This window comes from Poeciliopsis prolifica, unplaced genomic scaffold (genome assembly GCF_027474105.1).
Source record: "Poeciliopsis prolifica strain line A6 unplaced genomic scaffold, Auburn_PproV2 SCAFFOLD012, whole genome shotgun sequence".
Classification (NCBI taxonomy): Eukaryota; Metazoa; Chordata; class Actinopteri; order Cyprinodontiformes; family Poeciliidae; genus Poeciliopsis; species Poeciliopsis prolifica.
In genome coordinates, this window is record NW_026562387.1 from 1,290,262 (window position 1) to 1,310,833 (window position 20,572).

The following is a 20,572-nucleotide window of genomic DNA, read 5'->3' on the forward strand; positions in this document are numbered from 1 at the left end:
TGGATTCATTTTAGAGATTCACTTATCTGACACAATATAAAACAGAACAATGTCAAATCAAATATAAGAGCGAAGTCACTGGGTTGTATTGTAAATACAATTTTTTTCTTAAGTCACCTTAAGTTAAATAAATAAAACTCAAAAAGACATTAAAAGAGTTTACCGTCTTTTACCAAGACTAGTTTTTTGATTATGTCCACAAAAGATCCTGTTTAAGCATTTTGGTAATCAACACCTCTGCCTGTCTCTCACCATGTGTTGCAGCGGTGCTGAATAACTGTTCCAGGCTGCAGCAGAACCTCCGTAAAGCCCTCGCCGCTTGTGTTCCAGCTTTGGTATTCAGGTGGCAAAGAGAGTGACGAACAGGGACAGTCTGCGTGAGGCACACAGGAGCCCTCATACAACACCTAGCAAAGACACAATGAGATGGTAACAGACAGCGATAGAGGAGCTGGATAAAACACACAAACACCTGGAGACAAAGGGATGTCCGGACCTGTCCAGGAGGACAAGAACAGCCGGAGGTACAGGGTGCAGGCAAGCACTCGGTGTGTGGCCACAGGTCCTCACATGTGAAAGGACAAGAAGCTGAACAGTTGCTGTAAACCTGGCTGTTGGGACACTCTGCAACACACAAGACGGGATACGTCAACAGCCGGGAATAAAAACGGAGACATACAGTGAGTGTGTTTTCACAGCTGCTAGCCTCAGTTCAAAACTGCAGCATTTGTTACGTTTTCAGCTGCTGTGGTTCACTTCCACACTGAACCGAGTCAAATGAACCAAACCCTTTGACAAACCTGTTCACCTCCTCGCCTGTGGTGGCGCTGCGCCAAGACCCACTGAAGGAAACGACATATAAACCTCTGAAGACGACACAGAGTGCAGCTTCCTTCTTCACCAGCAGAAAAATGCTAAACATTTCTCCATTTACGCATTAGTTACCCAGAATGCACTGTGCTATAGTCTGCTTCCTGCTGTTGGACCGCTTTAAGGCTTGATTGGCATTCACATACACATTCGAACAGCAACAGAGTTCACTTCAACCGAACAGAAACCTATGATACTAGGCAGACCAGAGTTCACTTCTGTTGGTTCCACCAGAGTTCGATTGTTCCTCCACAAACAACTCTAAGCAAACAAACTGGAGTAAAGCAGACTAAACAGCGGAGGTGTGAATGCCCCTTTAATGTATTTATCTTTAACAGCAAAGCAAATTGTACAATGTCACAAGCAGAGTCGGATAATGTGCCGTGCAGAACTATTCATCATTCCTTTTCATTTTACGACCTGCGTCCGGCTATACGTATAGAATTAGAAGCAACCCAATGAAATGCAGAATCTGAAAAGTGGGCTTCATTCGTACTGAACTCCCATGAGGCAATAATTCTGTAGAACCACTTCATCAAAGCTGGACCTTCTTTGCACATTGATAGACTTTATTCTTGTCTGCTCTTCGTTGCAAGATATTTCTAACTCAGTCAGACTGCATGTAGTGTTTAAGACTTAGCTTCTCCTTCCATTTTTAACTCTGACACTGCTTCTCTGTCTGTCATACAATGTGCATCTTTCTCTCTCAGTGTGTGTGTGTGTGTGTGTGTGTGTGTGTGTGGGGGGGGTGTGTGTGTGTGTGTGTGTGTGTGTGTGTGTGTGTGTGTGTTTGCTTTACCAGGTAAGCAGCTGTTGGTGTTACAGACAGTCTGCTGTTTGAGTGGACCAACACACACCGCCCCACCAGGCTCTGCTTCTTGAAGGATCGTCTTGTTCCGTGTTGACACTCCTCCGCCACACGTGCTGCTGCATTCGCTCCAGGATGACCACTCACTTAACAAACAGCCCTCTGAGGGAATGAAGGAGTCGGATCGATAAAACTTTAACACCAAAGGGAATGGAGGTGGTGTATCATGAGAGCTTGAAACTGCTGCAGACCTGGACAGGATGGCAGATGGCAGTTCTCAGTTTGGCTGGTGGCAGCACAGGGGGGACCGCCCTGTGCGTCCTGGCAGCTCCGTGTCCTGGTTCTTTGTCCGGGTCCACAGGACACGGAGCAGGAGCTCCACGGGCTCCAAGGTTGATAAACCGGACAGGGAATCGCGGTGCACACCAGAGTGCCGTTCTCACACACACTGCCCACAGAGAGGGACGGGAGAGGCTCACACAGAAAATATTTTCTATATTTTCTTACACAGAAAATATACAAACACAACGTACGAATCGAGGTTCTTCAAATCAATTCGGTTCTGTAGTCATCTCATTGTTACAGGTTTGACCTTTGAAGATCAAGAATCCTCGTCACAGAGAGCTGTTCTCACCAAGTGTTGCATTCAATAACAAGCTCCTCTTCAGGGCTGAACTCTGCAGTCCCATTGGCTGATGGGATTCCACAGCGACACTGGCTCACCGGGACACAGCGGCCGTCCTGCAGCAACTGGCCATCAGGACATCGACAGCCTGACAACACGGAAAAGATTAAACGGGAAAGAAATAATCAAACAACAATTAAGCATGTTCTTGTAGTTTGATGTTAAGGAAACGTTAGCTTTGATTTTCACCTGAGTGACAGCTGCCTTGCAGACATTGCACATGCTCCCACAAGTCTGCACAGCTGCGAGGACAGCGATTAGCACAGTTCTCCTGGTAGATCCGCTGCCTGTCCTCACAGCGCTCACCTGAGATACAGGCCAGGATGTTATGTTTTAGAACGATACATACTAGTGATCATCCAGAGATCCTGATCATCCATAGGAAGAAGGTTCTCTTACTATTCCAGAAATTAAAGTAGAAAATACATATTAGTCTTATAAGGACAAGTATTGAAGATTTATGAGTCAAAAATGTAACTTTTGTCTGGTTCTTCTCCCAGAAGATCCCAGTTTCACTTGTTTAAGTAGATTAAAATTACTTTGAGCTGTTATGGAAAATGCTGGATTCAGAAATGCTGGAGGAAACCGCTGTCCAGATCCAGTGGTGTCCAGTCAGTCCTCATGGCCCAGAATCCTGCATGTTCCGTTTCCCAATCAAAAGGCTGAGTCCCCTCATCAGAAGGATTTTCAGCTCTGAAGACCTTTCATTCGATTCTGCTGTGTTGGAAAATGGACACATCTAAAAGTTGCAGGATGGCTGACCTTGAGGACTGAACTTGGTCAACTCTAAAATATACACAGAGAGAGACTGCTGGTTTTTAAATGCTAGTTGTGTCGATCATAGTGATTGCTACTGTAAAATGATAAAGACGGCTTAAAAAGGTCAAAATGTAAACTTTTGTCTCAGTTTTGAAACAGTAAAATCCTGTTTTAAAGCATCAGCTGTCACTCATGGTGTGATATCCTCTGATTCTGCAGGTGCAGCAGAAGATATTCTGAATGCTTCTCTTGTACTTCCTTGTATTAAAGTTTTTAAAAGATATCAAAGTCTCTGAGATAGTTTGAATTATCCAGAGCACTTCCACTAGTACATAAACTAAATGAGATCCAGACTTGATTTGTAAGCTGCTCACGTCCTGCAATATGTACAGAAACCATCTCATGATTTAATTCCTTTCCCTTTTGATCAGTCCATCTCTGATTAAGCCTCTCGATTGAGGATTCTGTTCAAAACTAAACTAATGAGGATTGTCCCTGCTGGAGAAGAGTTGCGCCGAGGCGAACAGCTGCCTCACAGTCTGACAGAAACTGTTTACCACCAGACCTCCGTCTGCTAGCTCCAAAACGACTCGGTGACGAACAAAACCCACCAAATGTTCTGCCTGTTGGCTGAAAGTGCTGTTCTTCATGCTGCTTCAATGTTGGACAAACCAAAGAGCAACTAGTATTACTTTATGTTGTGTTTTTTTTTTGTTTGTTTGTTTCTTTCTTTTTGCATGGCATAAACTTAAGCGTCCACAGTGCAGAAAGGTTAATTAGGAGTAGTGGAAAAGGTCCGGAGCCACCATTCATTACCCTGAATCTTACTTCAAAGCAGACTGCTAAGCTTCTGACACAGGCTGGTGTGTAGGATGAAGAATCTCTCAGGTTCTCTACCAGCGTTTTAGCTAATTATAATTCCTGACAAGACATGATTTATTTCTTCAATGCCAGTAACCAGCAAAAGACATGTCAGCTTTGATCACCGTCATCAAAAGCATAGTTCAATCCAAAAAAAAAAAAAAAAAAAAAAAAAGCTTTGCATAGTGCAATTGTTTATCTAGCAAATATATTCAAATTACATACTGCGAATCAGTGTTGTTCTGCAATGTTAAGTTGCTTTCTGAATTGTAGAAGCTGCTTCTCGGCATTTATACAAGTACAAATGTGACAACTGTTTCAAAATAATAGTTTAAAAAACACATTTCCGTTATAAACATTAGATCCTGATAGGATGAAGCCCTGAGTTACAAAAACTGCACATACTGTGTCATGAACTATGAAGCTACAAGGCTTATTATGCTGTGAGCTGAAGTGTCGCATGGTGACTCTGCTCTGTAATTTCATTTATGACTAAACTGCTGTCATTTTGTTACAGGCCATATTGGGCTCTCTGCCTCATTTTAATGAGGGTATCCATGACAACTGCAGGATTGTCAATTTCTTCTAGAAAGCAAATATATGTAATTCAGCACTTTATCAGTTTTTTATTTATTTATTTATTTTAAAAGATACTAAAACCCAAATTTAAAGTCAAAGGAGAGAAATAGTTCCTCTGAAATATTTTAAAGATGAAAAATAGTGAATGACTTAATTATTCCTTGTTGCTAAATGAGATGCAGAGGCAGAAAATGTCCCAGTCTTGATTTAATTTTGTTACAACAGATTCAAATTAATGCTGCTTGTTAAAAGCTGAATTAAAATGTTCTACCTCATTAAGAACAGCAGTGATGTGGGTGATGCTTGTAGAAGTTTTCTTTATGCAACAGGAACTTTAAAGGAGGAACTACAGATTTATAGGATTTGCATTGCAGCTGAAGCACAGATACTCACATCCGAGCTGATTTTGGAATGGGTGAGTTATGGACTAACATTACATTTCTCGAATTGCTCCAACTTCGGCATCATTGAAAGTTTAAAACCATGTAAGACCATAATCAACAACAAAACCAGACCTTTAACAGCTCAAGCCAAGAAAGCAATCAATTTTCTTTCTGCCAAAAGGAAATTGAAAGGCTTCAGCTAATTAAAGTTATGCCAGAAGTTAGTTAATAGCTACCAAAGTCCTTTTTCTGTGTATCTTGCTAAATAACAGGAATCCATCAGCTATGTTTGTGGATTAAAGAAAATCCACAATGAATTCAAACTTGTGCACCCTATTCATGTTCTTAAAAATCTATGTCTTTGGTTGTTGTTTCACATGAAAGCCATGTGACAGATTCAGTTTCCGGCTTTACACTTTTTAATCTGACCAATAAGCTGCGATTAAAAGAAAGCTAAACTTAAAGTTTTGATCATTTGATTTTAGAAGGCAACTAGATGAATAACTGACAATAATAGAGACATAAAAAAAGCAACCTTCATGTCATTTTCTTAATTTTCTTCTAATTTATGTTACTGAAATGAAAAAAAACTTTCAAACAGTTCAAACAAATATTTCTCATATTTTTTGCACTGCATTGTGATGAATTCATATTAAGTGACTGAATATTTGCTCTACATTTTTCTCCTTTTAATGTTCTGCTTTTGTTCTTGTAGATGATCATCACTTTAGTTTGGCAAGTTGTCATAAATATGAAGCATATGTAGAATAATTTCTCCTGAAATAAAATCAGTCACAAGCATTCGTGTCTAAGCTGGCAGACACTGGGAAATCTGGCTGAATCCTTTTTATTTTTGGACCTTTTATGGAGCCTTTACAGAACATTTTCGGTTTGTTTGGGAACAGAAGGAATAACGTGGCTGTACCTGGACAGAGTCCAGTGTTACAGCTCTGGCTCTGCGTCTGCTGGCTCCTGCAGTGGGGCCCCGCCGGGGAGGCCAGGGGTCGCCTGTAGCGCTGCCTGACTCCGCCGCTGCACGGTTGTGCGCACGCTGTCCAAACACTCCACACACTCCAGTGGCACAGATCTGGAACAGCACAGCCGTTAGCACAACCACCATGAAGTCTGCCGGGAGTCTCATCACACCCTCTGTGATAATCACAATAACTGCTGTGGAAGTGATGGAACGCTCTGCTGCAGCAACACGGCCATTTGTTTCAATGGCCGTTCTCCTGACGGTTCAGACGCTCAGAGAACACATTTACATGCAAGTCATGAGTTTTCTGTTCATTAGATGCATCTGGCGTAAAGACAGCCACTGATCAGTGCTGAGTCATTTGAAATATTTCAAGAAAATTTGAAATAATTTCATTCTAATAACTCAGACATAAAACTTGTTGATGTAACTTAAAGGGAAGTTGACTTTGCTGAAATATTCACACACCAAACTCTATTAATCTGTCTTTATCACACTGAATCACAAACATTAGTGTGTTTTTGTGACCAGCACAATTAACTGTGAATCAGAAGCTGTTTCATCGTACAGTGTGTGTTGCTAACAGTGGTGATGGACCCTGAGTGACCTTCCCAAGGCATGTCGTTGTGCGACGGCGCTGTCAGTGACCCAGCTTTAGGTTTTTTTTTTTATGAAAGCAACACACCAGGTGGGTTTCATCACTACATCGACTGGATGAAGTGTTTTTTTCTGGAATGTTTTGCTCGTCAGACTCTGACATGTTTCCCGAGTCAGCAAAACCAAACATTCCCTCAATGTGGCGTAAAACAAAACAAAAAATATTCTGGCAGAATAAAATAAATACACAAAAAAAAAGAACATGTGGCTGTGATGTGCGACGTCCTCCTGAATGAACAGCATCACCTCTGCAGACGGCAGCATCTGGACAGAGCCTGTCCTCCACCAGGGGCCCCAGACATCGGCTCTCCTCCTCTCTCTTGATAGGGAGACCCGAATCGATGTCCAGGCAGGCCCGGAAACGTCTCTGGACGGAGGCCAGGTTGGTGCCGTTGACGAGCGCCTCCAGGGACGGAGCAAGCTGCAGGGAGGCCAGGGGCATGCAGGGAGAGCAGGGGGTCCACTGGGACCACTCACTGAGGACCACTGGAAGAGGAACGATCCGGACGGAGTACCCAGTGGTTTGATGGGAGGGGGATCGTTGAGGCATTCGGTTTTCTTACCTTCACACTCTCTCATGTCACAATGTAAAGTCCCATCATGGCACAGGCTGGAAGACAGGAAAAAAACATGATGACAAGATAACAAAAGATAAAGTGAGTTAGTAGGAACTGCAGGGTGATAATAGTTTGGAGCTTTTCAATATTGTTTAGTTTCATTTCATTGTGACTTCTTGTCTAACTCAGGTTTTTTAGTTAGTTTTTATGGTGTGTTTGCCAATTTTAGCTAAATATTGTCTAGTTTCACTTTAGTTTTTATTAGTTACAGTTGCAGTTTTAGCTTTTTTCATACTTTAATTGGTTTTGGTGCAGAATTCAAAAAGGTCAAAGTATTGTATTGTTATTATGCATACACTGATTGGGTAATTAAAAAAAAATCCATTCAATTATTGCTAATGAACCAACAATCTGGTGTTTCCTCCGAATTTCTGCTGCCGCCATTGTGCAGATTGATGTGAGTACTGTTAGTGGAAATAAACTGCATGTGTGGAAAAAATAAATCAATTTAAAAAAAAATTATATGTATAATTTCAGTATGTTTTAGTTAATTTTATAAAACACACAGTATAGTTTCAGTTAGTCATAGTTTTCCCCGTTAATCATAATTTTTATTTAGTGCAGTAAATGAAAAAATGTTTTCAGTTTTTGTTATTTCTTTAGTTTCAGTTAACTCCAACAACTTTAGCCATAGATGGTTAATGAAATCCCTCAGCTGCAGCAACAATATCAGTGGTGCATTTTAGGTTGCTATAGACATCTATCTTTCTGCACAACAAATAATGCTAAACAAAATGTGGCTCTAACCAGGTGCTGCAGTCTACAGTGACCGTGGCCCCTTGAGGGACAACAGTGGGTGTGGGAGGTTCCTCTGAAGCCTGGGGCCACAGAAACATGCAGCCACACTGCTGCAGAGGAACGCAGCTGCCGTTCTGCTGCAGCAGGCCCTGGAAGGAGAAAGACAACGGAGTCCGTGAACCATTTGTTTTCTTTCATGCAACTTCATTCAAGAAGGGTAAAAGTACAATTCCAAATGGGTCATTTTTATTTTTGTAAGTTTTCTAAAATGTCAAAAACATAGAAATGTCCTTTATTTAAAAAATATTTTTTTTGACATTTCAAATAAAAAAAATAATAAAAAAATTAGCTAATTTCTGACTTTTAAGATCAAAACTGTCCTTAGCCTTCTGTCAAAAATTTCACAAGTCAATCTCGAAATTTCTGATTCTTTTGGGGGGCAGAGGGGCAGAAATGTACTGATATTTTATCTCCTCTGTCTACAAGGATCTTTGTTGTAAATTAGTTTCCTTTGTTAAAGGCTAGTTAATTTCATGGTCAAATTAATTCAACTTCATTTAAATTCATATAAATGAGGTGAATTTTTCAAAACAATTTCATATGCATTTCTTTATACAGTATTATATTTTGTATATAAAATGTTATATACAAACATTTGTTTGTATATACCAAACTACTCTCTAAATCATGTTAGAGAGTAGAGGTTGACCTGAGGGCAGTAGCAGCCAGGTGTGCACTCTCTGACCCCCAGACAAAGATCTTCTCTGCCCATCAGAGCGCACTGCTTCTCACACGGCGCTCCGCATGCAGAGTGAACAAACGGGGCTTCGCAGCCTGCAAACAGGGAGACACCACCGTTCATACGAGTCTTTCATTTTATTACCGTGCACAAACTTCACAGCGTAGAAAGCGCCACGCAAACAGAATCGCCCAATCAGACACAGCGGGGAAGACTCTGAAGAGACGCTCCAGAAAACCTAACTTACCGTCACACTGACTGAGGCTGCACGCCTGGCTCTGGGTTTCTACGGGAGTGCACTGCTGCCCCCCGGCGGCCGAGGTGAGCGCTACGCGGTATCGCTGCTGCCTCTGAGACTCGCACGAGCAACGAGACCAAACGCTCCACGCGGACATGGGACATTCTGGAAAACAACAGGAGTTCTTCTACAGACATTTATTTCTGCCTGTGTTTTTCCTCAGTGTCTTGTGACGTGGTAATACAATAAATTGCAAAGCTAAAGCTAAATAATGTTTGGAATATTTGAAAATAATGCAAATGAATCTTCCTTTGCAGCTTCATGACATCACAGTAGGGTCTTATTGAGGGTTTTTCTGGCTCTGTACCGGGACACGGTCGCTGGTAACACAGCTGGGTCTCCTCTCTGTTCCTCAGGGCCTCGGCCTCAGGGGGGCACGCTGCGTCGCCTCCCTCCTCACACACACACGCCCTGCGTCGCCACACCGACCCGGCGCCGCAGCTCCTGGAGCACGGTGACCATGGCGACCATGGGCAAAGGTCATCTAGAAGGGAATAAAGAGAGATAAAAGGTGGGGAGCTGATATTTGAAGTCATCCAAACAGGAAGCAGCGGCAGGTTGAGAGGTTCAGTATGGTGTCAGGGTGTGTTTTAGTGAGCTGGAACGCGTTAGACTCGTTTTAGTTTACTAGAACTGGTCCAATATCCAGATATGCTGGGCTGGATATGGGACCAGTCCACCATATCCATTTTTTGTGGCCCTCTAAACTTCAGGAAGCCACATTAACACAAATTCAAGATTTCTGTTATCTGCTTAAATATTATCAATCAAATCAAATCAGGCCAAATGACTTAAATGTGGAAAGATGTTATATATTACTTATTAAGAATTGCAAACTGAATTCAGAGAAAGCTGTAATTTAACAATTTATCAATAGGGAGTTTTATCTACACATTCTGTCACAAACGGCTCTTTAAGGACTTTCATGATCTAGATATGGCCCAAAATGAGTTTGACGCCCCCGGTGTGTAACCAACCCAGACACGGCGGCGTCTGACAGTGCTGCGTTTCTCTGGCCGCTCCGCTGCAGTGAGAGCCGTTGTTTCGTGGCGGGGGGTTGATGCAGGCTCGGGTTCTGACCCGCGTCCCCTGGCTGCAGGTCGCTGAGCAGTCGGACCACACTGACCAGGGCGTCCAGGCACCGTCAACTGCAAACACAAAGCATCCGGGCAGCCACCATTTCCTGAGGTATCAGAGTTTTAGACATGGGGGAATTCCCCCCAATTCTATCTGGAGGCATCACACTCACATTAAAAAAGAACTACTGTAGAGAAACGTATGGATATGGCAAGAAAAATGCAACAAATGGACAAGACGAGGTGACTGAGAATGTGACTGCATCGATCAGAACTGATTTAGTCAGTTCTACCCAACCAAACTGGGCCCATCAGCTTAAGATTTATGAGAGTCTGGTTCTATTAGTGAGCTCACAAAGTTTGGATTGTCTTTACTTTTTCTGGCATTAGAGCCTGAGAAGCACAATGTGGTATTTGTGAAAACTTAACTGGTCACAGTGCAGCACGAATGCAATTCAATGACAAACTAACCAGGTTACAACTCAACATTATTGTACACCGTTCCCCTTTCTTTATGTCATCATTACAGTGAATCTACTGTCTACCTCTGCAGTCGATGTCTTGGCAGTAGATTCCCTCTGGGGTACAAATGCTGAGAAAGAAAACAGAGCATGGAAAAACATGAACAAATGTTGATGCATGAGCAGAAACGCCCTCTGCTGGTCCCGGCTCCGAACATTCCTCCTCTTCCATCTCACCATTGCTGACACTCTCCCTGCAGCCAGGTGTCTCCCACTCTGAGTTCCTGTTCCTCGTGTAGGCAGAGAGGGGGGCAGAGTCCAGGGTTGCACGGTTTGTGCTGAACCTCCTCAAAGTTGCAGTCTACTCCTTCGGTCTCTGGGACCCGGGATCTGACACAACGTATGACACAGACTCAGCAAAGAAACCATCTATCACCGTCTCCGCCTAACAGAGATGGTACCAACAGAAGTAACTATAATGCAAAGTGTCATAAGTTCAAAGACACATTGCATTCAACTTGTACTTCAAATGATAGTAGAAGACTGCAGATCCAGGGTATTCCCACTTTCAGTTAACAGACTAATCTTTTGTTGCTGGGAGAGTTGATTCTGCAGGAGAGCTTCTAAAGAACGAATCCTTCTTTACCCCTACCCTACAGTGCTTTACTGGCACGTAATGCAAACTCCCAACCCAACACAGAGAGTCCACTACCTCACCTGTATCTGGTTCTCTGGCCCTGCCCACAGGAAGTGCTGCAGGCTGCCCAGCTGGACCACGAGCTCCACGCGCAGACGGGCGGGCAGCTGTGATTGGTGCAGAGCAGCCGGCCGTCAGAGCAGCTGCAGTTGTTGCAGTCCACCCGGTGCCAGCTGCCTGCTGCCCACACATCGCCCAGCGAGTCCACGCAGTCGCACTGCCACAGCTCCACACACACACCGTCCTGCTGCAACCGACCTGAACACAGACACACACACGCACGCACACACACACACGCACATACACACACACACACACACACACACACACACACACACACACACACACACACACACACGGCAAAACCTGTTCTAAAACTCAGCAGGTGTTTGGCCGTTTCAACACGCTGTAGATCCTGATCTGCATCTACTCAAAATACTAAATATTAGTAAATAAACCATAACATTGTATAATAACTAAGTATAATTCTGGATTACATGCAATTATTTTTTGTTTCCTGATATTGCTAATTTAAATAAAATACCCGGGGAAGATAAATAATTCATCTTCCGGAACAGATTTTAGACAGAAATTTGACTATTTATGAAACAAAAAACAATCAATGTGAATCAAAAAAGCCATTAAATATCCTACAAAATAACCGGCTTCCATCTACTTTTACGCGCCATCACATGAACCTTTAAAGACGTGTTTAAATCTGATCCGTGTGAACAGCAGCAGGAATAATTCATGCCTGTCCAACACCTGAACAAACTGCCTGAACAATCACCTGTGATATGAAACAAAGAAACAAAGACACGCGGCGTGACAGAGCATGGAGCCGGTTCAGCACCTTGAGGGCAGCGACAGCCAGGCTGACATTCAGCGCTGCCCTGGCACTCGATGCCCTGCTGGAGATCTGAGCAGCGTTGAGGACACTGGTTGGCACACGACACAAACTCCTGGCCCATCGGACAGCCTCCATCATCTGATGGCGCACGCACACACACACACACACACACACACACACACACACACACACAGAAGGTCATGAATGTCCTGGGGATGCTGCCGGCTCTGTTTCTGCATCTCATGCCTCCCCAAGAATGCTGACTTTTCCAACATGGCCTTATGCTGACTTAATGAGCCTTCGTTCGTGTGCAGGACAAGGACTGGGAAAGGTCACAGTGATCTACACATGGTGTGTTCCGCTCAGCCTCACCACAAGGTTTGGTGTTACACGGCTTGACCTGGTTCTTCTCCCCGACGCACTTCCTGCCCCCGTTCTTGGGTGGGGGGCTGGAGCAGGAACGGGTGCGGATGGAGCGGCCGCCACCGCAGCGCTGGTCGCAGCGGGACCAGGGACTCCACCTGGACCAGCCTCCATTCACTGTTTCACAGCGATAGGTCAGGCCGTTGGCTCAAACTTCACCGTGAAGCGCACTGAATGGGCGAGGCGCCACACTGACCTCTGCAGGGCCGGATGTTACAGAAGCGATGGTCCAGGTTCCCTCCAACAATGTCCTCACACCAGGAACCGTTGCCGGCAGGCTGGAGGAAGGTTCGAATCCTCTCCTGGTGACCCACACCACAAGACCGAGAGCAGGACCCCCACAGCCCCCACTCCATCCAGGAGCAGTTCCTTGGAGGGCAGGTGGCTCCTACACACACCTCTCCTGCAGTTTAGAACAAAGTGTAGTGCAAACGGTACAAATCTTTGCAGCTCATGCCCATTGTCTGATGATTAAACTGCTCATTTATTCAGATTATGATGACTGAGAAAAAAATGAAGACTACTGTAATATACCGCAGACTATTGGAGCACCAATTGAAGTTTACTGGCCAATTACTGATCGATGATCTCTAAAAAAACAACAGACTTTTAAAAATTTTATAACAGTTTTTTCAGGTTGATAAGATCAATTTCACATGTAAGTGTTAGCCAATCACACAAAGTGTGGGTGCACCCTTACTACATGTTATATGCCATCTACCCATTCACTATGTGCCTGGTAAATGTAGCTTAAATTTGTTCTCAAAGTGTCACAGTCCAAACTTAAATGTCAACAGATTTTTTTTCTTTTGGTAGGTCAACTCCAATGTCACCATAAACTCTGGCCAGCTGAAGAAATGCATGTTTCACTGAGGATGATGAGCAGAGTCAGTCCTCTGCCAAGCAGCTCACAAATTTGAACCACTCTGTTGCTCTGCAGCATAAAATCTCCCAAAGATATTTTAGTTTGCGGTTCTAACTTCAGAAAGAGTGAAAGGCGCCTCCGTCACTGTTTTACTACACACCCGCTGTTTCTTACTTATCGCTACATTTAAAAATCACAATACAAAACAAAATAGAAGGTTTGTTCTGAGAGAGACCTGCCAGAATTGACCCGGAGAGGGAACTGTGATGTGTGACAGTCAGACCTGGACACTGGGGCAGGTTGCACGCCTTCTCCTGGTGAGCGCTTCCAGAGCAGGGAGGTTTGGCACACAGTCGATGACGAGACTTTACAGCAGGGGTCTGAACATCGGTGCAGGTTTTGGTGCAGGAGCTCCACAGCGACCACGGAGAGAAGCCGGAATCCTCCTCTATCGGAGACGGGAAGAAAGGCGCTGAAGCAACTTTGGTTCTTGAGATCAAGTGGTGATCCTGACCATTAACCGGCCAGTCGGAAAGACCAAGACCTGATCTTTATCAAGGACAATAAAGTGCTACCACTTTAATAAAAAGTAAGTTATTTTCATAGTCATGGTGAAGCGTTTAAACATAAAGTAAAAGAAAGCACAAATGTAATGCTATATTTAGAAGAAACCATCTTTTCCAGTGTTTTGAAATATGTTTTTTGTTTTTTTAAGTGAGGTTGATATATTCAGCAGATAACAGGAAGGTTGAATGACAGACTAAAAGTGGTTCATCTTTTTAAGATTCCAACTTCTTAAAAAGATTAAGTTAAAGTGTAACTAAATTATGAATGAACTTTTTTGTTTTGCTGATTAATATAAAGTTACCAAGGTTTCTACATGCTTCTACATAATTTTTATTTACATAGTGTTTTTTCTACGCCAACATAAACACTCACAGCAGGTAAGCTGAAAATGTTTTTAATGTCATTTTGTCTTCTAGTTTTATGGCTGTTAAAGCAAAATTAGAAGTCTGTGAAATTTCAGTTGGTTTGTCAAAGCTGTTTGAAAAACAGAGAATGAGTATAAACTGCAAAAATAAGATCAGATCAGCATGTACGGTAAAATGAAAAAGAAAAAGATTATAAATGTTTAAATTAAAGCAAAGATGCTACCTGGAATAGTTGGTTCCACTGTTGGAACAACAGTGGCTGCAAAAAAAGGCAAAACAATTAAGTCTTGTAACCACACAACAAATTATTTCATCAACAACTTTCTCTCAGGTTAACTCCCACCTGGACAATCCGGGGCCTGGCAATAGGTGGTCTCCTTGCGGAGCCCCTGACAGTCTCTCCCACCGTGGGCCGGAGCCGGCTCTGTGCAGGCCCTGGAGCGAGTCTTCACTCCCAGACCTCCACAGGAGAGCGAGCAGGGGCTCCAGGGGCCCCAGGGTGACAACCCGCCGTGGACGGGGCAGAGCTCCAGGGAACAGTTCCACCTGCCATGCTCACAGCCGCTACAGGAAACAGAACCCGATCCCAGGGTAAATCATAGAGCTGCTCAGCAGATCAGACTGACTTAGACAACACATTGGACTCACCAGGTGCTGCAGTCATGCGTCAGTGCATCTCCAGACATGAGCTCCGACCCTTCTGAGACGTTGTTGGAGAGCAGAGATGATACGGATGTGACAGACACGCTCTGCAAGCGGGCCAGGAACTCTCTATCCACCAGACACGGACACTCCTGAAACACACAGGCCACATGGGGTCAGTTCGTTCCGTCTCAACCCATCCTCAACTGCCCAGCCTGAAGTTGCTCAGGACCCACCGGTGTACACGTTCCATGGTGCTGGTAGGTGTGCGGGGGGCAGTGGCAGCCTTCCTCACAGCTGTCAGAGTAGCAGCCCTCTCTGCCACTGACCTGAGCGCAGCTGAAGGGACAGCCCTCTCCACGCTCACACTCCCTGTACAGCTTACCGGGGGGGCAGCCCACATCTTCACAACAACATGCAAAAACACACGCAAGTCACTTTATTTGTGCAGCACCTTTTTTCAAATAATGGCAAAGCACTGCAAAAGTTGGGTGGAGTGATACTCCAGGAACATGGAGCTGTCAACGCAACACACCACATTTCACAAGTTCAACTGATCAGACCAATCTTTGATACATGGATTTCACTTACAACACGGGTAATGTTTTCAGAAGCAAATCAATTATTTCTGTCTCCCAGTCAAGGTGGACAGAATACAAAATGCAAAAGCCCCAAAACAAAAATACAATTTCATATCATCAGCATGCAGACACATTATCTACTGAGACTTCATTGAGCTGCAATAGAGTAGAGCCCAAAATAGAATCTTGAGGAACCTCACAAGATAATTCATGCCATTCCCCATGACTTTACTCCTGCAGACATTGAAATCTGACTGAATGTCATGTTGGGTTCAGAAACAGAGACCCACCGAGGCAGACCTGTGTGTTGCACATTTTGCTCTGGCGACTGACACCGTGGCAAGGTGGAGAGGTGCAGGTACGAGAACGGGACTGCTGCCCTCCGCCGCAGCTCACCGAGCAAGAAGACCACTGAGACCAGAGCAGCCAAGGGCCCACCGAGTCTGGACACAAAACAGACCAGAACTCACAGGATGAATTAACAAACAAAAAAAAAAAGACCAAAACTCTAGATATTCTGTGTAAAGTTTGCAGTTAAATTGCAGGTAGAATAAATTCAGAAATGCTAGCTTGTATTAGACCTGTGCACATTTGCATGTTGCAGTCCTTCTTCTGCTCTGCTGCACCCAGACAGCCTCTGCCGCCGGCCTGAGGGGCCGGGTTATCGCACAGACGCCTCCTGAACGTCACGCCTCTGCCACAAGGAACAGAGCACTCGGTCCAGGCTCCCCATTGGCCCCAGCCCCCATCCACATGGCAACCGGGGACAGACTGGCACTGCAAAACGCCACCCTCACACGAGCTGAGGAATAAAGAAGCATAAAAAGATGAGGAATCAATACCGAACTGATCAAAGTTCTCAACGGATTGTCATCGTTGGAGAGGCAGCTTTACCAGTTTTTACAGTCACTGATGATGATATCCCCTGGATTTGCAAACTGCCAGTCATATCCACCAGGCCACACCCAGGATACGTTCCTGGAACCCAAACCATCTTGACAGAGAAATACACAGTTTGATGTTTCTCACATTAACAACAGATCTCCGCTTTTGATTCTTCCAAGCTATTTCTGCGTAAACGGAAGACGTGTCGAACCGGTAGCTGAGCCGTTGTGGTATTTGCAGCGGCACTCCTGTCTTGCCACACACACTTCGTCCTGCAGCAGCATGTCGTCCGGACAACCGCAGGTCCGGATGCACCGGGGGGAGTCCAAGCAGTCCGTGTCGCCGTGGAGATCTGAACAGGAGCGAGCGCAAGGCTTCCCACACGGCCATTCCTCCTGACCACCACCGCAGTCTGAGAAACACAGATGAATCTAACTTTTAACAAAGATGGTGGGAGAAGGTGCTACGGCGTGTGAAGACGCAGCTTCTCAGGCTTGGAGAGCATCTCTGCATCTAAACACAGATCCGGTCAGAGTGAAACCTCTCAGTGGGCTGACCTGAGCAGACAGTGGCGTTGTCGTGACATCTGCGGCTCTGCCGGCTCTCGCCCAGACAGGGGAGGCCACCAAACCTGACAGGGGGACTGTTACACTGTCTGGTACGAATGGAGGAGCCGGCACATTCATCACACTCTGACCAGGCAGACCAGGAACTCCAGGAGCCATGAACTATCAGTGAAACACACACACACACACACACACACACACACACACACACACACACACACACACACACACACACACACACACACACACACACACACACACACACACACACACACACACACACACACACACACACACACACACACACACACAAACTGTGAGACAGGCATCTGAGTGAATAAATAACTGACGTTTTATATGTTTTTCTTGACAACCTATTTGGATTATGTATGAGTTATTTTCACAGGGTACTAACGTCATATGTGACAGTTTTCATAGTGTCTTTTCTGTGATGGTAGTCTGAATAATCAGTAAAGGTCTGTTTTCATGAGCAGTTCCATCTCGATGATTGCAGTAAGCAATATTTGCTTATTGCAAAACTTTAACGCAAAAGTTTTGCAAGAGAAAAAATAAATTCCCTTGTCCCATTGGGGGCTCCGTGAGAAACAACCTCAATTTCTCTAAAATTATAATGTAAAGGTAATATGTAAAAATACATATTACCTTTTAAAGTCACAGTTCTAACCTTCTTGTTTTTTCCGTTTTATCCTCTCAACAGTGGCAGACCGTTTCTTCTGATCAGATAACTATTTTACCAAAACTATTTTCGTACTAACAGCTTTTTAAAATGTTCGTCTCCACTCTATTTTTGTCAGGATCTTACTTGGGCAGAATGTGACGACAGGGCAGGGCCGTCTCTGTATTTGTGCTCCGATCCCGTTGTGCGTTTCCTGTTCTCCGGGACAGAGGTCTCCCCCAGCTTTAGGCTCAGGACAGTTGCAGCTCCTGTAGCGGGACACTGACTCCGCCCCACAGGTTCTGGAGCAGGGAGTCCACTCTGACCACTCACACCACCCACCCGACACTAGGAAGCAGAGATGTACCAATTAGTTCCAGCTGGTTTTGAAGCAAAAATTCATCACATGAGGAACGATCGACAATCTGCATGCAGCTTCAGTTATTACAGCTTCAAAATTAGTGAAGAGGCCCAAAATCTGGGTGTAGTGATGACCTCTGACCTGAACCTTCAGAGACATAAAGAAAGTCAGCCTTCTATCACCTGAAGAACATTTCCAGGATTAAAGAACTAATGACCCAGCAAGTTGTAGAGAAACTCATGATTGATTGATTGATTGATTGATTGACATGCGCAGACCTTTAAAGTGACCTTACCCACCTGGACATGGCTCGGTGGTGCAGTTGAACTCTCCACCCTGACATGTGCTGCAACACAGAGAAACAGAGCCGACACTTGTCTGCAGATTTATAATAATAAATAAAGGATCAGATATTCAATATGTTCCTTCGGTCTCCATGGCTCTGACCAGTTGTTGCAGCCATCAGGGGCCTGAGTGGACTCTCCTGGCTCCACACGACGCCCAGTGTTTATGTCCAAGCAGGGACAGCCGTCCCTCGCCACGCAGACCGTCCCATTGGCTGAGAGGACCTTCCCCTCGGTGCAGTAGCACCCCGGCTCACAGTGCCACTCACAGTGCTGGGAGACGAGTTGGGATATCGGTTTGTATCAACAGGATGAAAGCACAGAGTGCAGTGCTTATAAAACTACACTTTAAACTTTTTCACATTTTGTCACACCCACCCAACTTTAATGTTCAATGAAATGTTGGAAGTGTGACGTGCATTTTTATTCAAACTCAGAAGAAAACACGTTGAATGTGAGCACGCTGCGGCGCTACACTTACTGCCAGGTCGTCACAGGATCGAGGGCAGGACGGCCCACAGCTGCTGAAGACCGTTCCTGGGACCTTGGAGCAAGGCGGCACTAGAGCAAACAGACGAAAAAACTGGGAGGACGTTTTTTTACAGTATGTTACACACTGGAGACAAATACATCACAGGCGTCTGGAAGTCTGAACATACAGTATAAGGCCAATGTTGGCCTCTTTACCGAGGCTGACTGTTTCATATCAGATAGATTTGAAGATTCTTTGAAAAACGTATTATTCTGAATGGCCTAGAATCTTTTCACCTTCAGGATCTTTTCAAACTTCAATCTGTACCCAGAACTTTGTGCTCAATTTATAAGTTGTTACTGAATCTCCCTCGGATGAAACCAGACTTTCTTTTTGCTGCTGCTCTCTGGTTTCCTTTCCAGATTAGAGCTGCCCAGTCTGGGTCACTTTAAATGGCTTCTTAAAAATTATTTTTATTCTTTGGCATTTAATTGAGGCACGATACTGCGACTTTTCTGTGGTGACTTTTCGGTTTTATTTTCTCTTCGTTAATTGATCCTATTGTGTTATTGTCTTTGTACGGCACTTTGGAGCAGTTTTAAGCTGTTTCTAAAAGTGCTGTATGAATAAACTTTGACAAATGAAAGCAGAGTTCCTCCAGACTACCTGGACAGTGGTCGGTGTTACAGGCTCTGACATCTGTTCCAGGCCCCTCGCAGTAGCTTCCGGCCCCCTCAGGACTGGGGGAGTCACAGAGTCTCCTCCGGCTCTGGATCCCTCCACCGCATGACTTGGAGCAGTCCGTCCAGTCACTCCAGCGACTCCAGGCCCCGTCAACTACAGACAAGCCATTACAAAAACAGAAAAAAATGACTAAAAGGAGTTTGGATTACTGCAACTGTAAATACATTAAACTAGTTCAGTCAGTGAGAGAACATGCCGATATCAGCTTGTGTGCTTTTGGTAACGTTCATGAGCCAAAACTCAACTCACGGTCACACAGGGGCATGATGCAGACTTGATCCTCGCGGTGAGGACCAAGACACGGGAGTCCACTGCCTGACTGCTGGGGACTGGAGCAGAACCGGTACCGAGACTGGAGACCCGCTCCACATGACACTGAGCACTGACTCCAGGGAGTCCATGATGACCACTGGCCGTCCACTGGACACGCGTCACACAACAATGGCGTGTAAACATTAGAAGGTTATACATGTTAGAGTTAGAGTCATGCGTCTTACCGTTGCAGCTGATCCGAGAGCAGTTTACGAGCCTTCCTCTTTCACAGGTACTGGAAGGTTAGAAACAAGTCTGTCACTTTTACTCTCCCTTTAAGCTCTTAGAGTTAGTTTGTGCTGTATTTTCCTACCAGTTCTTGCATTTGTTGGGCACAGTGTCTCCGGGTTTGTATGGCTCTATATCGGCATCACAGGGACAGTCTGATTGAAGCACACACTTACCATCCTGAAAACAGAAAAGCTTCACAGCTAAGCTTTCAGAGTAACATCGAAAGTGCATGTATGAATGGACGTCTGCTTCCAGCAGCCATTATCTTCTAACTCGGTGGTGTTCGATCATCTAGAGCCTGTGTACCTTCCTTTCCTGGCTTATTGTTTTAATGATGATGTGGTGGAGTCTATTGCTACAAAGCATAACCTTCACCCAATGGTTTTATCTGATTTTAGACCTGTTTATTTTATTTTATTTCCTAGCTCTTAAGCTGACTTGAGGAAAAGCAGTAAACCAGAAAAAGTAAATGCAGACATTTAGC

At 44.6% G+C, this 20,572-nt stretch overlaps 1 protein-coding gene across 1 annotated transcript in view; it reads right to left on the reverse strand.

Moving 5' to 3' along the window:
• The window catches only part of sspo (SCO-spondin), a 67,694-nt gene that overhangs the window by 13,433 nt on the left and 33,689 nt on the right, over positions 1 to 20,572 (reverse strand). Inside the window, exons 73-110 of the mRNA XM_055037722.1 lie at positions 20,171 to 20,265; positions 20,043 to 20,092; positions 19,795 to 19,965; positions 19,468 to 19,638; positions 18,811 to 18,890; positions 18,433 to 18,602; positions 18,285 to 18,331; positions 17,772 to 17,972; positions 16,940 to 17,110; positions 16,594 to 16,794; positions 16,392 to 16,491; positions 16,079 to 16,299; positions 15,788 to 15,940; positions 15,153 to 15,319; positions 14,923 to 15,068; positions 14,618 to 14,838; positions 14,498 to 14,533; positions 13,626 to 13,790; positions 12,674 to 12,880; positions 12,427 to 12,594; positions 12,058 to 12,192; positions 11,225 to 11,462; positions 10,745 to 10,897; positions 10,592 to 10,638; positions 9,948 to 10,118; positions 9,278 to 9,454; positions 8,920 to 9,075; positions 8,643 to 8,767; positions 7,943 to 8,082; positions 7,142 to 7,188; positions 6,825 to 7,064; positions 5,871 to 6,032; positions 2,553 to 2,669; positions 2,313 to 2,451; positions 1,930 to 2,126; positions 1,670 to 1,840; positions 497 to 624; positions 253 to 407 (exon numbers count right to left, since the gene is read on the reverse strand). Coding sequence (XP_054893697.1) covers positions 253 to 407; positions 497 to 624; positions 1,670 to 1,840; positions 1,930 to 2,126; positions 2,313 to 2,451; positions 2,553 to 2,669; positions 5,871 to 6,032; positions 6,825 to 7,064; positions 7,142 to 7,188; positions 7,943 to 8,082; positions 8,643 to 8,767; positions 8,920 to 9,075; positions 9,278 to 9,454; positions 9,948 to 10,118; positions 10,592 to 10,638; positions 10,745 to 10,897; positions 11,225 to 11,462; positions 12,058 to 12,192; positions 12,427 to 12,594; positions 12,674 to 12,880; positions 13,626 to 13,790; positions 14,498 to 14,533; positions 14,618 to 14,838; positions 14,923 to 15,068; positions 15,153 to 15,319; positions 15,788 to 15,940; positions 16,079 to 16,299; positions 16,392 to 16,491; positions 16,594 to 16,794; positions 16,940 to 17,110; positions 17,772 to 17,972; positions 18,285 to 18,331; positions 18,433 to 18,602; positions 18,811 to 18,890; positions 19,468 to 19,638; positions 19,795 to 19,965; positions 20,043 to 20,092; positions 20,171 to 20,265 — 5,639 coding nt within the window. The remainder of the gene's footprint in view (positions 1 to 252; positions 408 to 496; positions 625 to 1,669; positions 1,841 to 1,929; positions 2,127 to 2,312; positions 2,452 to 2,552; positions 2,670 to 5,870; positions 6,033 to 6,824; positions 7,065 to 7,141; positions 7,189 to 7,942; positions 8,083 to 8,642; positions 8,768 to 8,919; positions 9,076 to 9,277; positions 9,455 to 9,947; positions 10,119 to 10,591; positions 10,639 to 10,744; positions 10,898 to 11,224; positions 11,463 to 12,057; positions 12,193 to 12,426; positions 12,595 to 12,673; positions 12,881 to 13,625; positions 13,791 to 14,497; positions 14,534 to 14,617; positions 14,839 to 14,922; positions 15,069 to 15,152; positions 15,320 to 15,787; positions 15,941 to 16,078; positions 16,300 to 16,391; positions 16,492 to 16,593; positions 16,795 to 16,939; positions 17,111 to 17,771; positions 17,973 to 18,284; positions 18,332 to 18,432; positions 18,603 to 18,810; positions 18,891 to 19,467; positions 19,639 to 19,794; positions 19,966 to 20,042; positions 20,093 to 20,170; positions 20,266 to 20,572) is intronic.